At 45.6% G+C, this 23712-nt stretch overlaps 1 protein-coding gene across 2 annotated transcripts; it reads right to left on the bottom strand.

The window, feature by feature from the left end:
* Positions 1-830: 830 nt before the first annotated feature.
* On the bottom strand, positions 831-22437 carry vstm4a (V-set and transmembrane domain containing 4a). 2 transcript variants are annotated; one of them, XM_055661615.1, is made up of 9 exons: positions 21957-22437; positions 14198-14590; positions 13067-13135; positions 11116-11184; positions 9904-10017; positions 9436-9469; positions 8434-8540; positions 3402-3466; positions 831-997 (listed from the first exon to the last, which is right to left on the bottom strand). In XM_055661615.1, the coding sequence occupies exons 1-9, from the start codon at positions 22003-22005 to the stop codon at positions 851-853; spliced, it is 1047 nt and encodes a 348-aa protein (XP_055517590.1). In that variant the 5' UTR covers positions 22006-22437; the 3' UTR covers positions 831-850. The 2 variants fall into 2 exon arrangements, with proteins under 2 accessions (XP_055517590.1, XP_055517591.1); XM_055661616.1 differs by having other exon boundaries at positions 9904-10011.
* Between the last annotated feature and the right edge of the window lie 1275 nt (positions 22438-23712).

Here is a 23712-nt window from a genome sequence, read left to right as displayed (position 1 = left end):
ACTCCTCCCTGTGTACACCTGCACTAATGTTCTCGTTCACTCACATACACACACGCATGCATGCACACACACACGTATGCACCCACACATGCACACATACACACACGCATGCACGCGCGCACACACATGCACGCATAAACACACGCACACACATGCACGCGCGCACACACACACTCTCACACACATACACTCTTTCACACACTCACACACATACACACGGGTATATGCTGTTTCATCATACACATGCACACATGTGTGTGCAGAGATACATATACAAGCACACCAACTCTCAGATACCCTTACACTGTGATGTATCCTCAGGTACACTGATCATGGCCCACACAGAACTGCATATTTATAGGACATTTATTGTAGTAAAACATGCAACAAACTACATATATGTTTACACTCACACCATCACGTGTTCACTCTTCCAGCTCCTCACATTCACAAAATCATCAACATCGTTGTCAGCATCCACTAATTAAATTATTGCTATTGTTTTGCAAACACACCAGCACCTATCCTGCACAGCCCTATCCCATGCCCCGGTTTAGGAGGTTCCTGAGCCTGACTATCCTGTACAGCCCCATCCTGTACATGGGTTGGTCCATAGTACAGAGTGACAGATCAGAACATGGTGATGGACAGGCTGGACAAGGTGTCTCTCACCCTTCACACAGCCGGGCTTTGAGCTGAGCTTTGTGTGTGATGGACCCAGTCCTTCCCCATCGATAGTGCCAGACTGTCAATGGAAAGTCACACCTTGAGTACAAAGGTTCCACCAACGGCCGGAGACATGTGGAGGCATCAACCACAGTCACCATGTCACTGTGCCACAAGGAGTTTATTAACTTTGGGTTTTTGCAAAGAAGATCTTGGCGTAGACGGTGTTGGGTCTCTGGGGGTCGGGGGAGCTGGGCACAGGTGGGGCGCTGGGTTGTGTGGGCATCAGTTCAAGCTCAGCGTAGGTCAGGCTGTCCTCCACTATCCGTGGCTGTGGAGAGAGAGAAAAACATTAGGAAACTCCCAAACTAACAAGGCTTAGTACACAGACAGCAGGTTAAACATCTAGGATGTATCTGCAGGAGGACTTGAGTTTTAAGATTAGTTTAAGTTTAGAGATACAGGGTGGAAAGAGGCCCTTCGACCCATCGAGTCCGCACCGACCAGCGACTGGTGCTATCCTACATGCCCTAGGGATAACTAAAGATACTGCCTGACCCGTTGAGTTACTCCAGGATTTTGTGGTGTCTATCTGAAGTATGTCGTTGATGCTCTTGTTTCCAGCTCAGCTCATTGTCTCCGTACCCAAGCGGGACTGTCATCCTTTGGCAAGTCCGTCCAGTGAAATTAGTTTGGAACATTGTTTTCAACAGCAGAATTATTTGTCTGTAGCTGTCTGCTCTGCTGAGTGAAGAGGTACATTGAAGTACTGTGCCGTTATTGAATAAATGCCACTTCTGCTTTGTGAGTTCACTTCAATAATTGTAAAAATATGTGAGGAAAATAGGAAACTCACGCAAGTGACGGGGAGAACGTACAAACTCCGTACAGACAGCACCCGCAGTTGGGATCGAACCCGGGTCTCCGGCGCTGCAGGCACTGTAAGGCAGCAACTCTACCGCTGCACCACCGTGCCACCCAGCTAAAGCTATGGCCTCTTGACTTTGACATTTCCACCCTGGGGAAAAAGGTCCTGCCTGTCTACCGTATCTATGCCTCTCGTAATTTAATGTGCTATCTAGAGATCAGCACGATGTCCATCACTGGACACAGGGTGAAGAAAATAACACGATATTATCAAAGCTGAATTGTAATATTTCAGCCATTTTGCACTGGTATTGTAATTAGTGCTAATTGTTTTTGCCAAGTGCCCTAAGTGTGTGTGTGTGATAAATCCTGCTCTCTCATTTAATTACCATTTATTTTATTCTCATTTTGCAGTGCTGATATTTTATGGGCTTTTACACTGGCCCATATAGTCATCACCGCAAACACCACCTCATGCAAATGTGAAGCACATCAGGTTGTGAAATCAGATTCTCTCGGTGTTATTGAATTATTGTAAAATTGCATTGTGTTTGATTGTAGATTATCTATTTATTCTTGATTCTATTATCTGTTGATATGAAAAATAATGTTGCTTTCTAGAACGTGGGTGACCCTGTTCGGTGAGAGCTTTTCATACATTTTTATGAAGGTCTGATAGTAAATATAATTCAATGAAGCCAAAGAGCACTAAATAAATAATTGCATCTTAGAAAGCAATAAAGATACAATAAAATTAGCAAGTCTACCGTGAGTAAATTGTATGGGAACCGATAGCATTTCAAATTCTGTCTATGCTTATTGCTTACTTGCAAAGTTCTGACAATTGAAATATATTGCAGGAGCAGCTAGATGTTTATATAAGATGCAGGCGTTAAAACAACATGTGCACAGGAATGCAGAACAAGCAGCTGGTAGTGTGGCCAGTTGTAGCCAGACGCACTGCTAAAGCTTGCATCTCCCCTTGCCATGCATAGTCACACATAGTCGTACAGCACTGAAGCAGGCCCTTCAGCCCAACCTTCACAAAGGAGATGAGGAGGAATTTCTTGAGTCAGAGGGCGGTGAATCTGTGGAATTCATTGCCACAGACGGCTGCAGAGGCCACAAGTCATGGGTATTTTTAAGGTGGAAAATGACAGATTCTTGATGCGGGTGTCAGGGGTTATGGGGAGAAGGCAGGAGAATGGGGTTGAGAGGGAGAGATAGATCAGCCATGATTGAATAGCAGAGTAGACAATGGGTCGAATGGCCTAATTCTGCTCCTATAATATGAACTTGACCAAAGCTCACCCCATCTGCCCTTGTTTGGGTAATATTCGCCTCATCTTTTCCTTTCCATGTACATGTTCGTGGCTTTTAAATATTGTTGCTGTTCCTGCTTCAACTATCCCCTCTAGCACCACCACAATAATGCTCCATATGTCCACCATCCTCTGAGTGTAAAAAGTTGCCCCTCAGGTTCTGATTAAATCTTTCCCCTCCAACCTGTTGTCTGGTTCTCGATTCATTACTGTATCCATTGTAGGTGATGCAAGTACTAATGAAAACATTGAAAGGACATTTGGACAGGTACATGGATAGGAATGGTTTAGTGCTGCATACATCAGCATGTGGAGTTAGTATAGATGGGGCATCTATACCAGATGGGGCATGGATGAGTTGGGTGGAAGGGGCTGATTCTGTGCTGTAATTCTCTGTGACTAGCTATGTTTGGAGAACTGTGGGCCGTGTGCAAGTTGGGCTTAGTAGCTATGGACAATCACACTTCCCTTTTCATTCCTTCTTCATGAGAAGAGAAATGAAAACCTCGCACTCCACGCAGACCACAAGTGGAAGTAATCACTTACCAGAATGGATTTGGTATCGTGCTTCTTCAAGAACTTTCTCTTGGCTGACGCCTCTCTAGTTGGTACTGTAACACAAAGCAACGACACGCCATAGTTAGTACAGCCACAGAATGCAACCCTTGTATACTAGCGAGGAACTACAGCTGCTGGTTCACCAAAGACACAAAACGTTACTCCTGATTGATGTGCGTTTCTTGGCATCACATGTTTTGTTCCTACATTGTACCCGCCCCAACATGTATGCGCGCACACAGCCGCAGACATGTACACGGGGCAACACGGGCACACGGGAGAGTAATCACCACACAGACTGCCACAAAAACCTCACACACACACACCCACATGCACACTGACACACACATATCAACACACAGACATACATACAAGAACATACATACTAAGGTGGAGACACACATACACATACTGACATACACACAGGAACGCACAAACAAAGGTGGGGACACACATACACATACTGACACAAACACAAGAACATATAAACAAACATGCAGACGTACACACACTTATGCAGCCAGCCACACTGATACACACTGGCACACTTATGCTGACATTGCTTTTTGAGGAATTAGATCCCTTTCTTGTGCAAACTAGTTTTAAATTCCTTTTAATAACCAAGTGTGTCACAGAATACTTGAGCAGTCTGCGCTCCTGTTTAGTCTGGGCGTGACGTATTACAACTGTAAATTATAGAGGTATAATAATGACTGTGTTGGAACAAATCTAAAACAGAAAAAAATGAATTGGGTAACAAATGAGTAGGAATAATTAAATATTCAGAAACCGCAGGCAGAGACTTGTTGAATTCCCATTGCACTTTGTCAAAGCACACACCGACTCATTAGTAGTGCACAGATTGGAAACTATTTACTATTGCCTGAAGAAGGGTCTCGACCCAAAACGTCACCCATTCCTTCTCCCCAGAGATGCTGCCTGACCCGTTGAGTTACTCCAGCTTTTTGTGTCTATCTTCGGTTTAAACCCGCACCTGCAGCTCCTTCCTGTGGTCAAGGAAAGAAGGTTCAGGTCGCGGCCCTGTTTCCACCAATCGTTCTACCGCCACGCACAAGAAGCGCGCGCAAGACGCCATTGTATACAGATGCCGAGAAGTGTGTTCAGCTCTAGTGATGTGGACTTAATAAGAAGAAGCCTCTTCGTATGCATCTAACTTATTATTGCCAACATGTTTACCAGATTTCTTGTGGTAATAGCCCTTTGGTCTATGAAGTTCTCATCTACCATTGGCCATGAAACAGGAAAATAACATTGGTACCATCTGCACCTCCTTAGTGTCCAGTAGGCAGCAACACACACTGATCTTGAGCTTCAAATACTTTTGCCATAGATTTGAGAATGTTGTTGGAAGATGCAGAATGATGTGCGGATGAAATATGATCTGCCATTTCCAGTTTGTGCTAAACATTCATCACTGTAGAGATGAGAATATTCAATAATGGATAGATGTCTGAGGGAATGTAGCAACCCTGTACACAGAGCACGGTAATCGGACAGACCTGAATATAATTGGCATTTAGCCTAAACACAAAGGACTGGAGGAACTCAGTGGATCCACTCTGAGGAAGGGTCCCGACCGAAACTGTTGCTTATCCTCTCCATTCCCTCTGCAGATGCTGTCTGACCTGTTGAGTTCCTCCAGAGCTTTGTGTTTTGTTCAAAGTTCCAACATCTGCAGTTCCTTGTGTCTGTGTCGCTTTGCCCGTTGGGTTTGTGAAGAAGCTACGGACAGGACTGGTGAGCAAATGTTCCCTTTATCCCAACCTGCCTGTCTCCTTCCTCCTCTGTGTCCTTATGCTAGTGGCTCGCTGCTGCTCTACACATCGTTGCGCTGTTGGAGTGTTAAAGCCCTGTCCCACTTTCCCGAGTTATTCACGAATTCTCCCGACTTTTCCCCTTGATTCAAACTCGCAGAATGTTCGTAACGAGTCCGTAGGAGTCCGTGGATGTATCGTAGCGGCTCGTAATGCCAGCCGTGGGTACTCGAGGCACCAGGTAAGTCGGGACGGTTTTTCCAGCCTGATGGAAAATGTCCACAAGTAAAAAAAATAGCCCCAAGTATCTACGGCTGGCACAACGGACTTGTTACGATCATTCTGCGAGTTTGAATCAAGGAGAATTTGTGAATAACTCGGGAAAGTGGGACATGCCCTTAAGGTGCAAGGTCTGAGATAGTGCATGGATTATCCAGCAATGGGCATTGCAGTAGGTGTTGCATTGTCTGGGTGTGTGTGCCACAGTCACAGGTTGTTGTAGCTGCCAGCGTACAGACATTACATTCATTCCAACAAGGAGAGTGGACTTGTAATGCCTCTCCTTCTCCAGATGTGTTATCCAGTGTACGATAGACCAGAGAGTTATAATGCCACCTCCTTCAGTAACATGGTCTAGGCTGACACAGCATGACTGCTTGGAAACTGACAAATAGTGCAGAGAAGGTTTGCGAGGGGGTTGCCAGGACTCAAGGGCTTGAGCTGCAGGGAGAGGTTGGGCAGGACAGGAGCATGAAGGGTGATCTATAGAGGTTTATAAAATCACGAGGGGATAGACAGGGTGAATGCACAGAGACTTTTACCCAGAGTAGGGGAATCAAGAACCTGTGGACATAGTGTTTAAGGTGAGGGGAGGGGGGACGATTTAAAAGGAACCTGACATTAAAGTTTTGTTACATGTTTACACAGAATGTGGTTGGGTGTATGGAACGAGCTGCCAGAGGAGGTCGTTGAGGCAAGTACTATCACAATGTTATAAAAACATTTGGACAGGTACATGGACAGGAACGCATATGTGTTAAATGCAGGCAGTTGGGACGAGTGCAGATGGGCATGTTGGTTGGCATGGGCAAGTTGGGCCGAAGAGCCTGTTTCCATGAGTAAAGGAGCTTTACTGATCTAGCATCTTTCTTGTAAAACTACAAGAATAAATAAAAGAATGATATACGTGTCAATGGTGAGAAGCAAGGCAGGGAACCGATACATGGTTTAGGTTAGGGCAGTGAGCCAAGAATAGTTTCATCACCAGATTTCCTGACCTCTGTGTTAACCAGACATTTTCAGCAATATCTTCAGATGCAGCCTGTCAGTTTATTTGTGTGCACAGACTTCTGTTTAAATATTTATCTGTGTGAGTACATTTGTTGCATCACTGCCTGGTTCTGCAAAGTGAACGGCCCAGGAGACTTTACAGAGCGGTAGACACTGCCCACTCCATCACAGGTACTGACCTCTGCACCATCACAGCCATCTATAGCAGACGCAAGCTGCCTCAATGAGGCAGACAGTATCATCAGAGACCCACACCATCCCAGGCCACGCTCTCATCTCGCTGCTACCTTCGGGAGCCTGAAAACCGTGACCTCCAGGTTCAGGAACAGCTTCTTCCCAGCAACCATTAGACTTGATCACGACACAACACTAACCTCAGCAAGTGCGATCTCCCCTGGGCTGTATCTACGGACTTTGAGTTTGTGCAATTAATGTTTACTTAATCTTACGGACATTAATTACCAGCATGTTTAAGAAAGAACTGCAGATGCTGGAAAAATCGAAGGTAGACAAAAATACTGGAGAAACTCAGCGGGTGAGGCAGCATCTATGGAGCGAAGGAATAGGTGAGGTTTCGGGTCTCGATTATTATACATTGCCCGCACGTTATTGCGTTGATGAGCCTGTTAAGCAGCAGCAAATAAGAATTTAATTGTTAGTACAGATGACAATTAAGTATTCATGATTCTTTTGATTACATATATACACTATCTCTCCATCTAACTGCATGATAAATGTGTGAAGATGCACTGTGTAGATGTTACTGTGAGCATATATATGTGAGTGTACATGTGCGCATGTATATTTGCCATGTGTATTTACACACATATGTGTATAAATGTGCATGTGAAGTGCTGACATTTGTCATTTGTCTGTTCAATAACTGGTAACATGACCCATGTTTGCAGGGAAGATGATACTTTTCTATTTCTGCTGTAAATAACTGCAACATGAATGTTGCCGAACCTGCAAGGTAAATAAATAAAACAGTGAACATCAACTTAATCATTAATTAGATTTCCACCAATTCATTAATAGCCATGTCAAGGGGAGACGGAGGCAGCTGCCAGCAATTACAAGCAGTCTTCATCAATCAATTCTTCAGCAGCCAAATAACCTTTATGTGCTTCTGTTGATAGATATCCTAAGTAGTCCTTACTGTTAACTGTGCAAGCGGGAAAGGCTGGGAGACTGGAAGGGGCAAGGCTTTTATCGTTTTATTCCTGGAATTTACCTTCAAAGGCAGATTGACACCGAAAATTCGTCCCAAATTGGACAGTTCTTCAGTCAACATCTCCACAGAGCATCTTCACACATTTAGTGTGCAGACAGGTAAATTGATGCATGATGCATGTACCAGACGCACATCATTAACAAAATCCAATGACAAGAAACTGCAGATGCTGCTTTACATCAAAGATAGACGCCAAATACTGGAGTAACTCTGCAGGTCAGGCAGCATCTCTGGAGAATGAGAGGCGACATTTTTGATCAGAACCCTTCTTTGGACTGATTGTTTTTCGGGGGGGGGAGAGGAGCAACAGCACAGAGTATGTCTGGATGTAGAATGTAGATGAACACAGGCAGAGGGGTGATTCGATCAGCAGATTGTTGGAGATGTGGAGACAGGTAGAGGGTGGTGAATCTGTGGAATTCATTGCCACACAAGGCTGTGGAGGCCAAGTCAGTGGATATTTTTAGGCAGAGATAAATAGATTCTAGATTAGTCCGGGTGTCAGAGGTTATGGGGAGAAGGCAGGAGATTGCGGTTAAGAGAGAGAGATAGATCAGCCATGATTGAATGGCGGAGTAGACTTGATGGGCCGAATGGCCTAATTCTTCTTATAAACAATGCACAGGGCCTGGAGAAGGGTCTCCCATTCTTTCTCTCCAGTGATGCTGCCGGCCCCACTGGGTTACTCCAGCACTCTGGAGGAAGATCTACAGAGACTTACTTTTCATTGGCACTGGCGGAGGTGCATCACAGGCTGCAAACTTTTTCATCCTGGATTTGTTTTGGAAAATGGAGGAGCTTCCAGCAACCGGCATCATCGCTCCCGAACTGCGGAACACAAGGTTATATCCCACCATTCGTTAAGCTGCCTTCCACATTCCGATCTCCACAGAGAGACAGAGTAATATATGCTCTCTAGTCTCTATTTATAGTTGTCACACATAATGGCCACCATCCACAGAGTACTGATCACCCAGAGTTGTCTCTCTCTAATCGGACAGTGCAGGCACTTTGTAACTGTTTGTGATATTGTGTAGACAACAACCATCTGCTGATAGAAATATAGACACATAGAAAATAGGTGCAGGAGTAGGCCATTCGGCCCTTCGAGCCTGCACCGCCATTCAATATGATCATGGCTGATCATCCAACTCAGTATCCTGTACCTGCCTTCTCTCCATACCCCCTGATCCCTTTAGCCACAAGGGCCACATCTAACTCCCTCTTAAATATAGCCAATGAACTGTGGCCTCAACTACCTTCTGTGGCAGAGAATTCCACAGATTCACCACTCTCTGTGTGAAAAATGTTTTTCTCATCTCGGTCCAAAAAGACTTCCCCCTTATCCTTAAACTGTGTGACCCCTTGTTCTGGACTTCCCCAACATCGGGAACAATCTTCCTGCATCTAGCCTGCTCAACAATTGGATCAGGAAGAACTACTTTTTAGTTACCGTATTACATAGAATAGAACCACCCAGCGAAAGGCCCTTTGGCCCAAAACATCCGAGCCAATCATAATGCCAAGAATCTAATCCCCGCCTGTATGTGACCCATATTCTTGCATTCACTGTATGTCTTTGCCCCCAATGGAGTGTTGAAGAGACTCTTAGACAGACACATGGACACGCCTGTTCTCCTTGTACTATCCATACCAGCCTACATTTCTAAGTTAATATACTTCCATTTTATAAATTCACTGCAAGATTACATAAAAACAGTACCTGCTGCTGGGCCCTTTTGTCAAGTATTTTCTTGCTGTAAAAGAAAAGGCAAGAGTTGGAATTCTTCAGACACAAGAGAGTGGGCAGTGGTGCAGTGTCTCCCAGCGCCAGAGACCCGAGTTTGATCCTAACTATGCGTGCTGTCTGTACGGAGTTTGCACGTTTTCCCTGTGACCGCGTGGGTTTTCTGCAGGTGCTCCGGTTCCCTCCCACAGACCAAAGACATACAGGTTTGTAGATTAATTGGCTTTGGTACAAATTGGAAATTGTAATTTGTCTCTTGTGTGTGTGTGTGTGTGTAGGATAGTGTTAGTGTGCGGGGATCGCTGGTCGGTGCAGACTCGGTGGGCCGAATGGCCTGTGTCGGCACTGTATCTCTAAACTAAACAGAACAATGAAATGAATGAATGAGTTGATGCTACCCGGTGAATGCAGCAGATTAGAGAGACATGCTTATCCTTCACTCACCTCTCCTCTTCTTCCTGTTCCAGAGAATCTGACAGAAGAGAACGGCAGCAAAGAGGGTCACGGAGAGGATTCCGACGGAGCAGACCATTGTCACGTAAAGATACAGATCTGAAACTGAGGCACACACAGCTGTAGCTCACCATTGGCCCAAACTGCAACTACCAATTGCAACTGTCTGTACGGAGTTTGCACGTTCTCCCCGTGACCTGCGTGGGTTTTCTCCGAGAACTTCGGTTTCCTCCCGCACTCCAAAGACGTGCAGGTTTGTAGGTGAGTTGGCTTTGTATAAATGTAAATTGTCCCTAGTGTGTGTAGGGCACTGTAAGTGTGCAGGGGTCGCTGGTCGGTGCGGACTCGGTGGGCCGAAGGGCCTGTTTCCGCGCTGTATCTCTAAACTAAATTAAACTAGACTAAACTAAATCACTTTTGTAATAATGTAATTTAGCACAGAAACAGGCACTTCAGCCCATCAACTCCATGCTGACCCTACACATTGATTGGAGACATCTCAACATCTGCACGATCCTCCATCAATCTCTCCTCCCTCCCTCCATGGTCCATTTATAAGTCACAGGAGCTGATGTAGGCCATTCAGCCCATTGAGTCCGCTCCACCATTCAATCATGGCTGATCTAACTTTCCCTCTCAACCCCATTCTCCTGCCTTCTCCCCTTAACCCTTGTGACTCTAATCGAGAAACTGCCAAACTCCATGATAAAAAAACCCATTGACTTGGCCACAGATTTCCACAGATGCACCACCATCCGACTAAAGGAATTCCTTCTCATCTCCTTTCTAAAGGTACATCCTTTTATTCTGAGGCTATGTCCTCTGGTTCAAGACTATCCCACGAGCGGAAACATCCTCTCCACACCCACTCTATCCAGGCCTGTCCACATCCAATCTATCCAGACTTTTCATTATTCGGTAAGTTTCAATGAGGTCCCCACTCAGGGGTCGAAACCCTTCTTCAGACTATGTCCCCTTTGAAGAAGTTCACCTCCTCTCTCCGGTGAGAGTTCAGCATCAGTCTGAAGAAGGGTCTCAACCTGAAACGTCACCCATTCCTTCTCTCCAGAGATGCTGCCTGTCCCGCTGAGTTACTCCACCATTTCGTATCTATCTTTGATTTATACCAGCATCTGTTTCGATTTAAACCCACATTGTCCTCTCAGCCCCGACCAATTTATCTGCCAGATTTATGGATTTTACCTTCAAATATTTTCCATTCTTCTTTCGGTTTTCTGGCAATCGGCAGAGTGGAAGTTTCCTGAATAGAATCTGCAAGTGATAAATGATTTCTTCTGTTATTTTGGTTCATTTAAGGGCGAGTTGTGTATCAACAGTGACCAGAGCGTTTGTCGGCACTGGGCCTGTACTCGCTGGAGTTTAGAATAATGAGGAGGGGGCCTCATTGAAACGTACAGAATAGCGAAAGGCTTGGATAGAGTGGATGTGGAGAGGATGTATCCACTAGTGGGAGAGTCTAGGACTAGAGGTCACAGCCTCAGAATTAAAGGATGTTCGTTTACGAAGGAGATAATGAGGAATTTCTTTAGTCAGAGGGAGGTGAATCTGTGGAATTCTTTGCCACAGAAGGCTGTAGAGGCCAAGTCAGTGGATATTTTTAAGGCAGAGATAGATAGATTCTTGATTAGTGCAGGTGTCAGTGGCTGTGGGGAGAAGGCAGGGGAATGGGGTCAGGAGGGAGAGATAGATCAGCCATGAATGGATGGAGGAGTAGACTTGATGGGCCGAATGGCCTAAATCTGCTCCTATCACTGATGATCTTATGATTATTGTCTCTTGTGCGATGATGAACTGTCCCCTGATACAGGAATGCAACAAAGTGTAGATAGGCAACGCCTACACGGGCAGGTTGGGCTGAATGGCCTGTGCCATGGGGTTAGCATGGACATGATGGGCTGAATGGCCACTTTCTGTGCTATAATAAGTACATTCAAGTAAATCCTTTCTAAAATTGGTCAAGTAATTGACAACTTTCTCTTGAATCGTTGAACAGTAAACGTTTTTCTTCTGGCCTTGTGTGAAGATGTTGCCCCTCAGGTTCCTATTTGGGTTCTTTACACTTAAAATTGTGGGTATAAAGGGGCTGTCCCACTGTAAGAGTTTACCCAAGAGCTCTCCCGAGTTTAAAAAAAAATCAAACTCGGGGTAAGTACGTAGAATGTACGTACGTCGGAGCTCGGGGACGTCTCTTAGCGGCTCGTAACGCTAACGGCAGGTACTCGGGAAACGCGGTAATCTCGTGAAGACTCGTGAAGATTTTTCAACATGTTGAAAAATGTCCACGAGAGCCCCGAGTACCTACGAGCGGCCATTACCATAAATCTCCGAGTTCGAATCAGGGGAAACTCGGGAGAACTCTTGAATTACCTCGTACAGTGGGACAGGGGTTTTAGTTTCATGGATTTCTGTTGATCATATATTATTTATGTGTACTATGTTTACAGGACTGTTATGCTGCTGCAAGTAAGAGTTTCGTGGTTCTGTTGCCGTACAAAGACATTCTTGATCATTAAATCTTTCACCTCTCACTAGTAACCTGTGTTCTCTGGTTCATGACTCCCCACCATTGACTCCATCTACACTTCACGCTGCCTCAGAAAAGTAGACAACATCATCAAAGACTTGTCCCTGTCCCACCTTGGCTATCCCTTCTTCTCTCCGCTCCCGTCCGGCAGAAGGTACAGAAGCTTGACAGCGCGCACCACCAGACTCAGGACCAGCCTCTTCCCCTCTGTTATCAGGCTTCTGAATATGTCCTTCCATAAGCTAGGGTACTGTCCGATTCACCTCTACCCCATTGTGGATATTGGACTTTGTCTCGGGAACTGATGCACTACAATGCTGAGAACTATATCCTGCACTCTGTATCTTCCCCTTTGCTCGATCTGTTGTACTGGAGTTTGATTTGATTATATTTATGTATAGTATTACCTGATCTGATAGCAAGCAAAACCAAGCTTTTCACTGCGCCTTGGTACATGTGACAATATAAACATGAACCTTAAGATGGAGAAAAAGGCCCTGTCCATTCACGCTATCTATTCCCCTCATTATTTCATTCACCTCTATAAGAGCAAACAAGATTTGCCAAGACATGATCAGTTATAATACACAAGAAAAATAATAACTCTACCTTCAAAGACTGTCCAGGTTTGGGTGGTGCTCGGAGGGGCCAACATTGTCGTGGTCTGTGGCAGGCGTACTGTCATCAAATTAAAGAAACACATAGATTATTGTGTGAGGATTGGCCACTGTTGGCAAAAGCATAGATCAAATGCTGACAGGCCCCACACTGGTGATGCAACCAATGCCACCAGTCAGATGACACTGAGCACTGCTGGACATTAGAAGGATGAGTGGGGACCTCGTTGAAACGTACAGAATAGTGCAAAGCTTGGATAGGGTGGGTGTGGAGAGGATGTTTCCACTAGTGGGAGAGTCTAGGACTAGAGGTCACAGCCTCAGAATTAAAGGACGCTCTTTTCAGGAAGGAGATGAGGAGGAAGTTCTTTAGTCAGAGGGTGGTGAATCTGTGGAATTCACTGCCACAGACGGCTGTGGGGGCCACAAGTCAGTGGATATTTTGACGGCAGAGATAGATAGATTCTTGATTAGTGCGAGTGTCAGGGGTTATGGGGAGAAGGCAGGAGAATGGGGGTAGGAAGGAGATTAAATCAGCCATGGTTGAATGGCGGAGTAGACCTGATGGGCCAAATTCTCTCTTCTCCCCTCTCCCGTCAGGCAGAACCTACCACAAGATTCAGAGAGAGCTTGGTCACCACGGTTTCAGACCATTGAGCAGTCTCTTATTATCTAGGGAGTAGTCAATAATTATCCTTGCATCCTCTTTGGCATCATTGGGCTTTTTTCTCTGTGACTGGAAAATGCTGGAGTGACTCAGCGGGACAGGCAGCATCTCTGGAGAGAAGGAACGGGTGGCGATTCGGGTCGAGACCCTTCAGGTCTGAAGAAGGGTCTCGACCTGAATCCTCACCCATTCCTTGTCTCCAGAAATGCTGCCTGTCCTGCTGAGTTACTCCAGCATTTTGTGTCTACCTTCCTTTTGTTTGTGCTGCAGTTACTTTGCCAAAGGAAGAATTCTAAGGTGAAAGCATTAAAAAAAATCTATGGTTTTTGGCAATGAAAAGAGAATCACTTTTGACAAAATGGACAAAAATAAACATGGATTTGAACTGAGCTGCTGACTTCTCTGCAAAGAATCACTTTTGATTTCAAGATGAGAAGCAATGAAATCTAATCTTACCTTTCACCTCTGTGGCATTGTCTCCGTTCGATATCGACAGCCACTTCCTATTTAGGTTTGCGATTTCCTGGACCTTACATCTGTAATGCCCTTCGTCAGTATCGCGAAACTCGTTGATGATCAATACATAAACCTTGGCCGCTCCTTGCTGGAAGAACTGAAGCTCACAGTGGCCCTCCCTGCAGTTGCGAAAGGTTTGCACGTGTCCTGTCCGATTCAGTCTCAGGATCCGTTGACTGGTGTGCTGGGGGTTTGACAGCAGCCACACCAGGGACAGGTAACTGTTTCTCCATTTTTGTTGAGAGACACGACAGAATAGACTCCCTCGCTGACCCTCGGAGAACTCCACCACCGGCCTCGGCGTGACAACCACACTCAAGGCCACACAGAAATCTGTAAACATCACAGTCAATATTAAAACATTTGACATGATCCATACATGCTGTCAGATGATATCAATGTAGAGTGGTAATACACCAGACATAATACCAATACTATGACTGATGTCCAGTAACTGTATCTACTGTCTCTGAATCTCTGTATCGGAGACCAGGAAACACTTTTTCCTCACAGAGAGTTGCGAGTCTGTGGAATTGTCTCTGCCTCGGTGGAGGCCGGGTCTCTGGATACTTTCAAGAGAGAGCAGATAGGGCTCTTAGAGATAGCGGAGTCAGGAGATATGGGGAGAAGGCAGGTACGGGGTACTGATTGGGGATGATCAGCCATGATCACATTGAACGGCTGTGCTGACTCGAAGGGCCGAATGGCCTCCTCTTGCACCTATTGTCTATTATGTGTATATATATATGTGTAGATATAGATGTAGATATGTAGATGCAGATAATTAGATATGTAGATATGTACTGTGGATAGATAACTACCTATATATATGTCTCATATATGGATAGATTGTTGGTACTGCCAACAGTATCATGGTCTTCAGATTATCTATCACCTGCTACAGTCATAACTATACCTTTCTTAGGTGCTGTGTTCAGAACTTTGGGGTGGGCACAGTGGAGCAGCGACAGAGTTACTGCCTCACAGCGCCAGAGACCATAGTTCGATCCTGACTACGGGTGCTGTCTGTATAGAGTTTGCACATTCCCTCTGTGACTGCGTGGGTTTTCTCCGGGTGCTCCGGTTCCCTCCCACACTCTATAGACATACAGGTTTGTATATTAATTTGCTCCTGTAAGTTTTATTAATTGTCCCCGGTGTATGAGGCGGTGGCTGGTCAGAGTGGACTCGATGGGCTGAAGGACCTTTTCCACACAATGTTCATCTCATTAAATTTCATTGAGTTTTCTTTAGGTTTTTTGTCCATTCCTCCTAAAAACATCTCAGCAACTTCTGTAACCCAGCACCAGGGCATCAGTGATTGTTTAAGTAGGAACTGCAGATGCTGGAAAATCGAAGATAGACAAAAATGCTGGAGAAACTCAGTGGGTGCAGCAGCATCTATGGAGCAAAGGAGATAGGCAACGTTTCGGGCCCAAACCCCTCTTCATAGAAATGTTCTATGTTCATGTTCCTTGTTCCATGTTCCATGTTCATGTTCCATGTTCCCATTCCATTCCATGTTCCACATCCATGTTCTATGTTCCATGTCTGAAGAAGGGTTTTGGCCCGAAACGTTGCCCATTTCCTTCACTCCATAGATGCTGCTGCACCCACTGAGTTTCTCCAGCATTTTTGTGTACCTTCACTGATTGTTGCTCTTTTATTTACATTCAGCCTTTGACCCAATTCCAGAATGTTCTGTTTCTGTGTGGCATCTTCCCCTGATCCTGGCGTGTCTGAGCAGATTCTGCTGTGATCTCATTCACTGAGATCTAAAGATGCCACTTTACAGAGACAGAGATTGAGCCTTCAAACTATTAATCTGGATTAGATCCAAGCCCCGGGGCAACGATTGAAACACAAAGTGCTCGTTCACTTTTCCACACAATTCTCAACTTCAATATTATAAAATATGCCATGTTTTGCAGCTAATGATTTGGGCAAAGCTTTGTAAGGATCAACAATTGTTTTTTAATATTTTCAATTAGTATCTTATAGGTGAAACTATGTAACTGTGATTGCTTTTTTATAACGACACAGTATCACATTTGTTCAGCCACCGGCTGGGGAAATGCTGATATGTTGAAGATTATGCTGCACAGTCAGGTCAATTTCCTTCGATTAATATCTTTTTGAACTTAGTTCACCATAAAAAACATTCAAATTCTGCCTGATCATTGTCTCCATTTCTTTAGGAGGTGGAGGAGAACTGACATTGACAAATACCATATCCAATATCCCCAGATACATGGTAGAGAACATATTGACTCAATGTTTAAGAAGGAACTGCAGATGCTGGAAAAATCGAAGGTAGACAGAAGTGCTGGAGAAACTCAGCGGGTGAGGCAGTACCTATGGAGCGAAGGAATGGGTGGCCCTTCTTCAGACTGATGTGGGGGTCTCAATGGTTCCGTTTCCTCCCACACTCCAAAGACATACAGGTTTGGAGGTTCATTTGCTTGGTTTAAATGTAGACTGTGGCTAGTGTGTGCAGGATAGTATAAGTGCGGGGGTCACTGGTCGGCCCAGACTCGGTGGGCTGAAGGGCCTGTTTCTGTGCTTTATCTCTAAACTAAACTATATAAACAGAGGAGTGTAATATGTTTAAAATCATGAAAGATTTAAACGTGTTCCTATTCGGAGGGAGAGATGGGTGTCCTTGTACACAAATTATGTGCATGACGATCTCGTGAGCAATTAGGGAGGAAATGGTCTGTTGCCCTTTATTATACAGGGCTTGAGTTCAAGAACAATGACATCTGGTTGCAATTATATAGCCCATTGGTGGGGCCAGATAGGAAACATTGTGTACACCCCTGTTCTCTCTAACTGTTCAAAAATATAATTTCATTCAGGAAAACACAAGGTTCACCAGATTGATTCTGGGGATGGAGGGAGGTTCTATACAGAGGCACCAAACCAAAACTCTCTAGAGTTTAGAAACCAAGACGTGATCTCCTTGAAATCTCCTTCATTCTTACGGGGCTTTACAGGATAGACACAAGGTACTGCAGATCCTGGAATCCTGAGCAAAGCACAAAGTGCTGGAGAAACTCAGTGGGCCAGGCAGCATCTTTGGGGGGAATGAATAGGCAATGATTCGGGTCATAGAAACATAGGTGCAGGAGTCAAATCAGTACCCCATTCCTGCTGCTCCCCCCCCCCCCACATGTCCCTTGAATCCTTTAGCCCAAAGAGTTAAATCTAACACTCTTCTTCAGACCCAACCTCAAAACACCGCCTCTCCATGTCCTCCACAGCTGCTGTCCGACCCGTTGAGTTACTCCATCACTTTGTGTTTTGTTCAGGGTAGATCCAGAGTTGATCTTTCCCCTGAAGGATGATTTTACAACCAATAAATTGAAGTTTAAGTGGTCTTTAAGATGCTTTTAGATAGGTACATGGATATATAAGGAATGGGGGGGATACGGAACATGTGCAGTTGGTGGAGATCAGTTTATCTTGTCATCATGTTCGACATGGACATCACGTGGCATGTTCCTGTGCTGTACTGTTCCGTTCCATGTTCATGTTCTATGTCCATGTTTTATGTTCATGTTCTATGTCCATGTTCTATGTCCATGTTCTATGTCCATGTTCTATGTTCATGTTCTATGTCCATGTTCCATGTTCATGTTCTATGTTTCATTCCATGTTCATGTTCTATGTCCATGTTCTATGTTCATGTTCCATGTTCTATGTCCATGTTCCATGTTCATGTTCTATGTTCTATGTCCATGTTCCACATTCCATGTTCCACGTTCCATGTTCTACATTACATGTTCCATGTTCCATGTTCATGTTCTATGTCCATGTTCCACGTTCCATGTTCTACGTTCTAACCAGTATCTGGCCCATTCCCCCTGGACAAATTACTCTCAGAGGAAGACCGATCATTGCTTCTCCTCATTTGCAGATCTTTGATGAGACTCCAAACATTCAGCTGGATATTTTTGCTTCTCAAACAGTAACAGAATTGTTTCAAAAATACTATTGTGCATTAATTGTTTTTAATTTACTGAGTAACTGACTGTTGAACTCACTGCAACTTCCAAGCAGTTATGTTTAAGTTGATTTTATTCATTGACAGGGAGGTACCTTACGAAAGCCTGGATACTGAGATTAAACTGCTTATTCTGATAAATCCTTTCTCAATTGTATTCAACAATTTTATTAATTCCCACGTGAAAAAACAAACATTTATTTATACCTTCTGCCGGACGGGAGTGGGGAGAAGAAAGAATGTCTGGGATGGACAGATTTTAGATCAAAAATGCTGGAGAAACTCAGCGGGTGCAGCAGCATCTATGGAGCGAAGGAAATAGGCGACGTTTCGGGCCGAAACCCTGAAGGAAATAGGCAACGTTTCGGGCCGAAACCCGGAAGGGTTTCGGCCCGAAACGTTGCCTATTTCCTTCACTCCATAGATGCTGCTGCACCCTCTGAGTTTCTCCAGCATTTTTGTATACCTTCGATTTTGCAGTTCCTTCTTGAACAGGTTTTAGATCAAGTTGGCTGCTCTGTTCAGGCAGTGTGGTGTAGATGGAGTCAATGGTGAGGAATCATGAAGCAGAGAGCATAGGTTTAAGGTGGGGTGGGAACGATTTGACAGTCAACAGTATTTAATTGTGTAGGAAGGAACTGCGGATGCTGGTTTACACCGAAGATGGTCACAAAATACTGCAGCTGCAGTGTTTAATAGTCATGTATACCAACAATGGAAGTATGAAATTCTTACTTGCAACAGCATAACAGTCCTGTAATCACACACACACACAGATAATATGTAATGAACATAAATTGTAGTGCATTATCTCTGCGGCTCAGTGTTCCATTCTCACGGCCCCCTTTTAAAGTGAGCTCCCTCTATTCTCTGTCCACTCTCCAGCTGGCAAACGTGGCTCTGTCCGGGATGTCTTCAAAAACACAACCCTTAGTAAGTCTGTTGCTGAGTCAATTATGTTGTGCGTTTCACAAGCCGAGCTCAACTCTATCAAACCTGGGTTACTTTCCTCTCAAAAACTAAACGAGGAAAATGTGAAAACTGCATTGGCCCGGATCAGTGTAAACGTGGAGGCAGCAGGCATGGAACTAAACTACACACAACACCAAACACTCAACTCAGCTAGAATTTAGAGGCAGATAAAAATGCTGGAGAAACTCAGCGGGTGAGGCAGCATCAAAGGAGAGAAGGAATAGGTGACGTTTCGGGTCGAGACCCTTCTTCAGACTGATGTCGAGGGGGTGGGGGCGGGAAAAGAAAGGAAGAGGCGGGGACAGTAGGTTTGTGGGAGAGCTGGGAAGGGGAGGGGAAGGAGGGAGAAAGCAAGGACTACCTGAAATTGGAGAAGCCAATGTTCATACCGCTGGGGTGTAAACTACCCAAGCAAAATATGAGGTGCTGCTCCTCCAATTTGCGCTGGGCCTCACTCTGACAATGGAGGAGGCCCAGGACAGAAAGGTCAGATTCGGAATGGGAGGGGGAGTTGAAGTGCTGAGCCACTGGGAGAACAGGTTTGTTATTGCTCCCAACATCGGGAACAATCTTCCTGCATCTAGCCTGTCCAACACCTTAAGAATTTTGTAAGTTTCTATAAGATCCCCTCTCAATCTCCTAAATTCTAGAGAGTATAAACCAAGTCTATCCAGTCTTTCTTCATAAGACGGTCCTGACATCCCAGAAATCAGTCTGGTGAACCTTCTCTGCACTCCCTCTATGGCAATAATGTCCTTCCTCAGATTTGGAGACCAAAACTGTACGCAATACTCCAGGTGTGGTCTGACAAAGACCCTGTACAACTGCAGTAGAACCTCCCTGCTCCTATACTCAAATCCTATACTCAAATCCTTTTGCTATGAAATTGAGGGGGGATCTTATAGAAACGTACAAAATTCTTAAGGGGTTGGACAGGCTAGATGCAGGAAGATTATTCCCAATGTTGGGGAAGTCCAGAACAAGGGGTCACAGTTTAAGGATAAGGGGGACCGAGATGAGAAAAAAAAATTCACACAGAGAGTGGTGAGTATGTGGAATTCTCTGCCACGGAAAGTAGTTGAGGCCAGTTCGTTGGCTAGATTTTAGAGGGAGTTAGATGTGGCCCTTGTGGCTAAAGGGATCAGGGGGTATGGAGAGAAGGCAGGCACAGGATACTGAGTTGGATGATCAACCATGATCATATTGAATGGCCGTGCAGACTCGAAGATCCGAATGGCCTCTACTCCTGCACCTATTTTCTATGTTTCTATGTAACAAGTTGACCCACAACTTTAGGCTGTGCATGCCTTACGCAAGAAGAAGAAGAAGAGAATGCAATAACAAAATATTGTGAATCAGAATGAAAGGACGGTTCAAACTGGTGGCAACAGATATCCTCGTGTTGCACCGAGAGGCTTTGCATTCAAGTTACTAAGATGTGCTTTACAACTCTGGGCAACTTTCTCTGGCTTGCACGGTTACAGAAGGTGTTGGCTGGCAGCCAAGGAGATCACAGCCTCCCTGCTGGTGTGGGGTTGATGGAGGACAGAGGCTTGGATTGATTTATAACAGATGGCAATGGGTATTTGCAACACAGAACCTCTCATAGAAACATAGAAACATAGAAATTAGGTGCAGGAGTAGGCCATTCGGCCCTTCGAGCCTGCACCGCCATTCAATATGATCATGGCTGATCATCCAACTCAGTATCCCGTACCTGCCTTCTCTCCATACCCCCTGATCCCCTTAGCCACAAGGGTCACATCTAACTCCCTCTTAAATATAGCCAATGAACTGGCCTCAACTACCCTCTGTGGCAGAGAGTTCCAGAGATTCACCACTGTCTGTGTGAAAAAAGTTCTTCTCATCTCAGTTTTAAAGGATTTCCCCCTTATCCTTAAGCTGTGACCCCTTGTCCTGGACTTCCCTAACATCGGGAGCAATCTTCCTGCATCTCGCCTGTCCAACCCCTTAAGAATTTTGTAAGTTTCTATAAGATCCCCTCTCAATCTCCTAAATTCTAGAGAGTATAAACCAAGTCTATCCAGTCTTTCTTCATAAGACAGTCCTGACATCCCAGGAATCAGTCTGGTGAACCGTCTCTGCACTCCCTCTATGGCAATAATGTCCTCTCTGTGGTCAACCTTGCCCAGTGATGCCACAATCTCCCACAACGCTCCCCTCGCCCGTGAACGATGAGACCAAGGTGAGCTCAACAAGTCAGTGGAGTGGATGAGGTCATTATAGCAGAAATCTAACTGCAGTTGGCTAAGATCAACTCCTGGTAGAGAAAAATGCTGGAGAAACTCAGCGGGTGCAGCAGCATCTATGGAGCGAATGAAATGGGCAAAGTTACGGGACGAAACCCTTCAGGAAGGAAATAGGTAACGTTTCGGGCCGAAACCCTTTGGGTTTCGTCCCGAAACGTTGCCTATTTCCTTCGTTCCATAGATGCTGCTGCACCCGCTGTGTTTCTCCAGCATTTTTGTCTACCTTCGATTTTCCAGCATCTGCAGTTCCTTCTTAAACTCTGTTCTTCAACACTACACTATCACTGGCAAAACTCCTTCAGGAGCAGTTCCATGGACATGCTGTAGAGGGTTCGGCATCCTGTTCTTACTTGGATCCTGTGAGCGAGGACACATTAAAAAGATAACATCCTGTTTTCTGAAAGTCTCGCCGCTCTGCCAACGCGGTGAAGGGCTGTAAAAGATGTCTTACCTGCCGCAAGGAGATGTGCCAACACCAGCACTAGTCCCAGAGACTGCATGCTTCATAGAAGCCAGCCGCTTAAACCCAGCGAGCTAGTGTCTGACATGTTATGTAGTAGGTCGGCGATGCCTGGGATGTCTGCCCTTCATTCTCCACGCACCCACACACACAATCCTCTCTCCACCAATGTAGCCCCCACCCCACCTCTAGTTCCACATACAGGCGACCTCACTCAGTTGACGCTTTTAAAGAGAACGGGCCGGCTGGAAGCGAACTCTCGCCACATCTGGCACAGATGAAAAACGCCCAGCTGCAGGAAGGCGGACGGAGAACGGAGAAACTCCAGGGTTCGGCTGTGAAAGAAAAAGTTGCCTGAAGTTTCAAAACAAAACTTTGCAGTGAGTGGCACAGCGTGGAGCTGCCAGCGGCAGGGGAGCCTGCTCAAGCCTGCCTTCAAAGTGTCTGTGGCAGTGGGTTTGCAAGGGGAGGGTCATGGAGGAAGGATGGGAAGGGGAGGGAATGGGGAGGGGAGGAGGAGCACTTTCATCTACAAGTGGTTGGGAACGAGCGAGCGAGCGCTGGATATGTGACTAATTTCACAGGCATTCCCATTTGGAGGGAATTAGCGGACATATAATCACTTCATTGCCAGCCGCTGGGGTGCAGTTCATTCTGTTTCTGTCCCAGCGGGACCTTTGCTCAACTTTGTTCTTTCAGTGAATTCCAGAGCAGAAGTTTTGTACGCGACCTCCCTCCTCACACAGGCACATCCAACATTGTGTTGTTGCTGGCGGCGGACCAGAGAGGTCTGGGCTCTGGATCATGGAGACGTCTACACTGGCTGGGTAATCCCCGGAGATGGGGCAACTCTGGCACAGCGTAGAGCTGATGCCCCACCACCGGCACAGTGCCTCACCACTGGCACAGTGCCCCACCACTGGCCCAGCAGAGAGCTGCTGCCCCACCACTGGCCCAGTGCCCCACCACTGCCACAGCAGAGAGCTGCTGCCCCACACGGCCAGATACCCCGGTTCCATCTGGCGAACATTGTGACCACGTCGCTTTCTCCTCTCTGTACTCTCTGGATGATCCTCAGACTGGGGCTAACACCGAGGAGTTGCCCTGGGAGTAGAAACATAAAACATAGAATATAGGTGCAGGAGTAGGCCATTCGGCCCATCGAGACAGCACCACCATTCAATATGATCCTTAGCTGATCATCCACAATCAGTACCCTGTTCCTGCTTTCTCCCCACATCCCTTGATCCCCTTAACCCTAAGAGCTATATCTAACTCTCTCTTGAGAACATCCAGTGAATCGGCCTCCATTGCCTTCTGTGGCAGAGAATTACACAAATTCACAACTCTCTGGGTGAAAATGTTTTTCCTCATCTCAGTCCTAAATGACCGACATCATCAGGAACATCTTTCCTGCATCTAGCCTGTCCGATCCCTTAAACATTTTATATGTTCTGTTCTTTCAGAAGAACAGTCTGAAGAAGGTTCCCGACCCAAAATGTCACCCCTCCAATTCCCTCCTGTCTGACCCACTGAGTTACATTAAAACTTTCTTTAATTTTCCATTGACTTCCTTTCGGTAGGCCAATAAAGTGTTGCAGCATCAGCTTCAGATCACTCTAACTACGGGTGCTGTCTGTACGGAGTTTGCACGCTCTCCCTGTGACCTGTGTGGGTTTTCTCCGGGATCTCCAGTTTCCTCCCACGCTCCAAAGACGTGCAGGTTTGTCGATAAATTGGCTTTGGT

Source organism: Leucoraja erinacea, chromosome 34, assembly GCF_028641065.1.
Source record: "Leucoraja erinacea ecotype New England chromosome 34, Leri_hhj_1, whole genome shotgun sequence".
NCBI classification, from domain to species: Eukaryota; Metazoa; Chordata; class Chondrichthyes; order Rajiformes; family Rajidae; genus Leucoraja; species Leucoraja erinaceus.
Note: the sequence above shows the minus strand (reverse complement) of the source record. Positions and strands in the feature narration are given on the sequence as shown.

Coding starts and splice junctions, on each gene's coding strand:
- vstm4a (XM_055661615.1), bottom strand. CDS start 22,005: ATGCAGTCTCTGGGACTAGTGCTGGTGTTGGCACATCTCCTTGCGGCA. Junction 13,136..14,197: donor CAATGCCACAGAGGTGAAAG/GTAAGATTAGAT, acceptor ATTTGATGACAG/TACGCCTGCCACAGACCACG. Junction 3,467..8,433: donor TCCGCCAGTGCCAATGAAAA/GTAAGTCTCTGT, acceptor TTTGTGTTACAG/TACCAACTAGAGAGGCGTCA.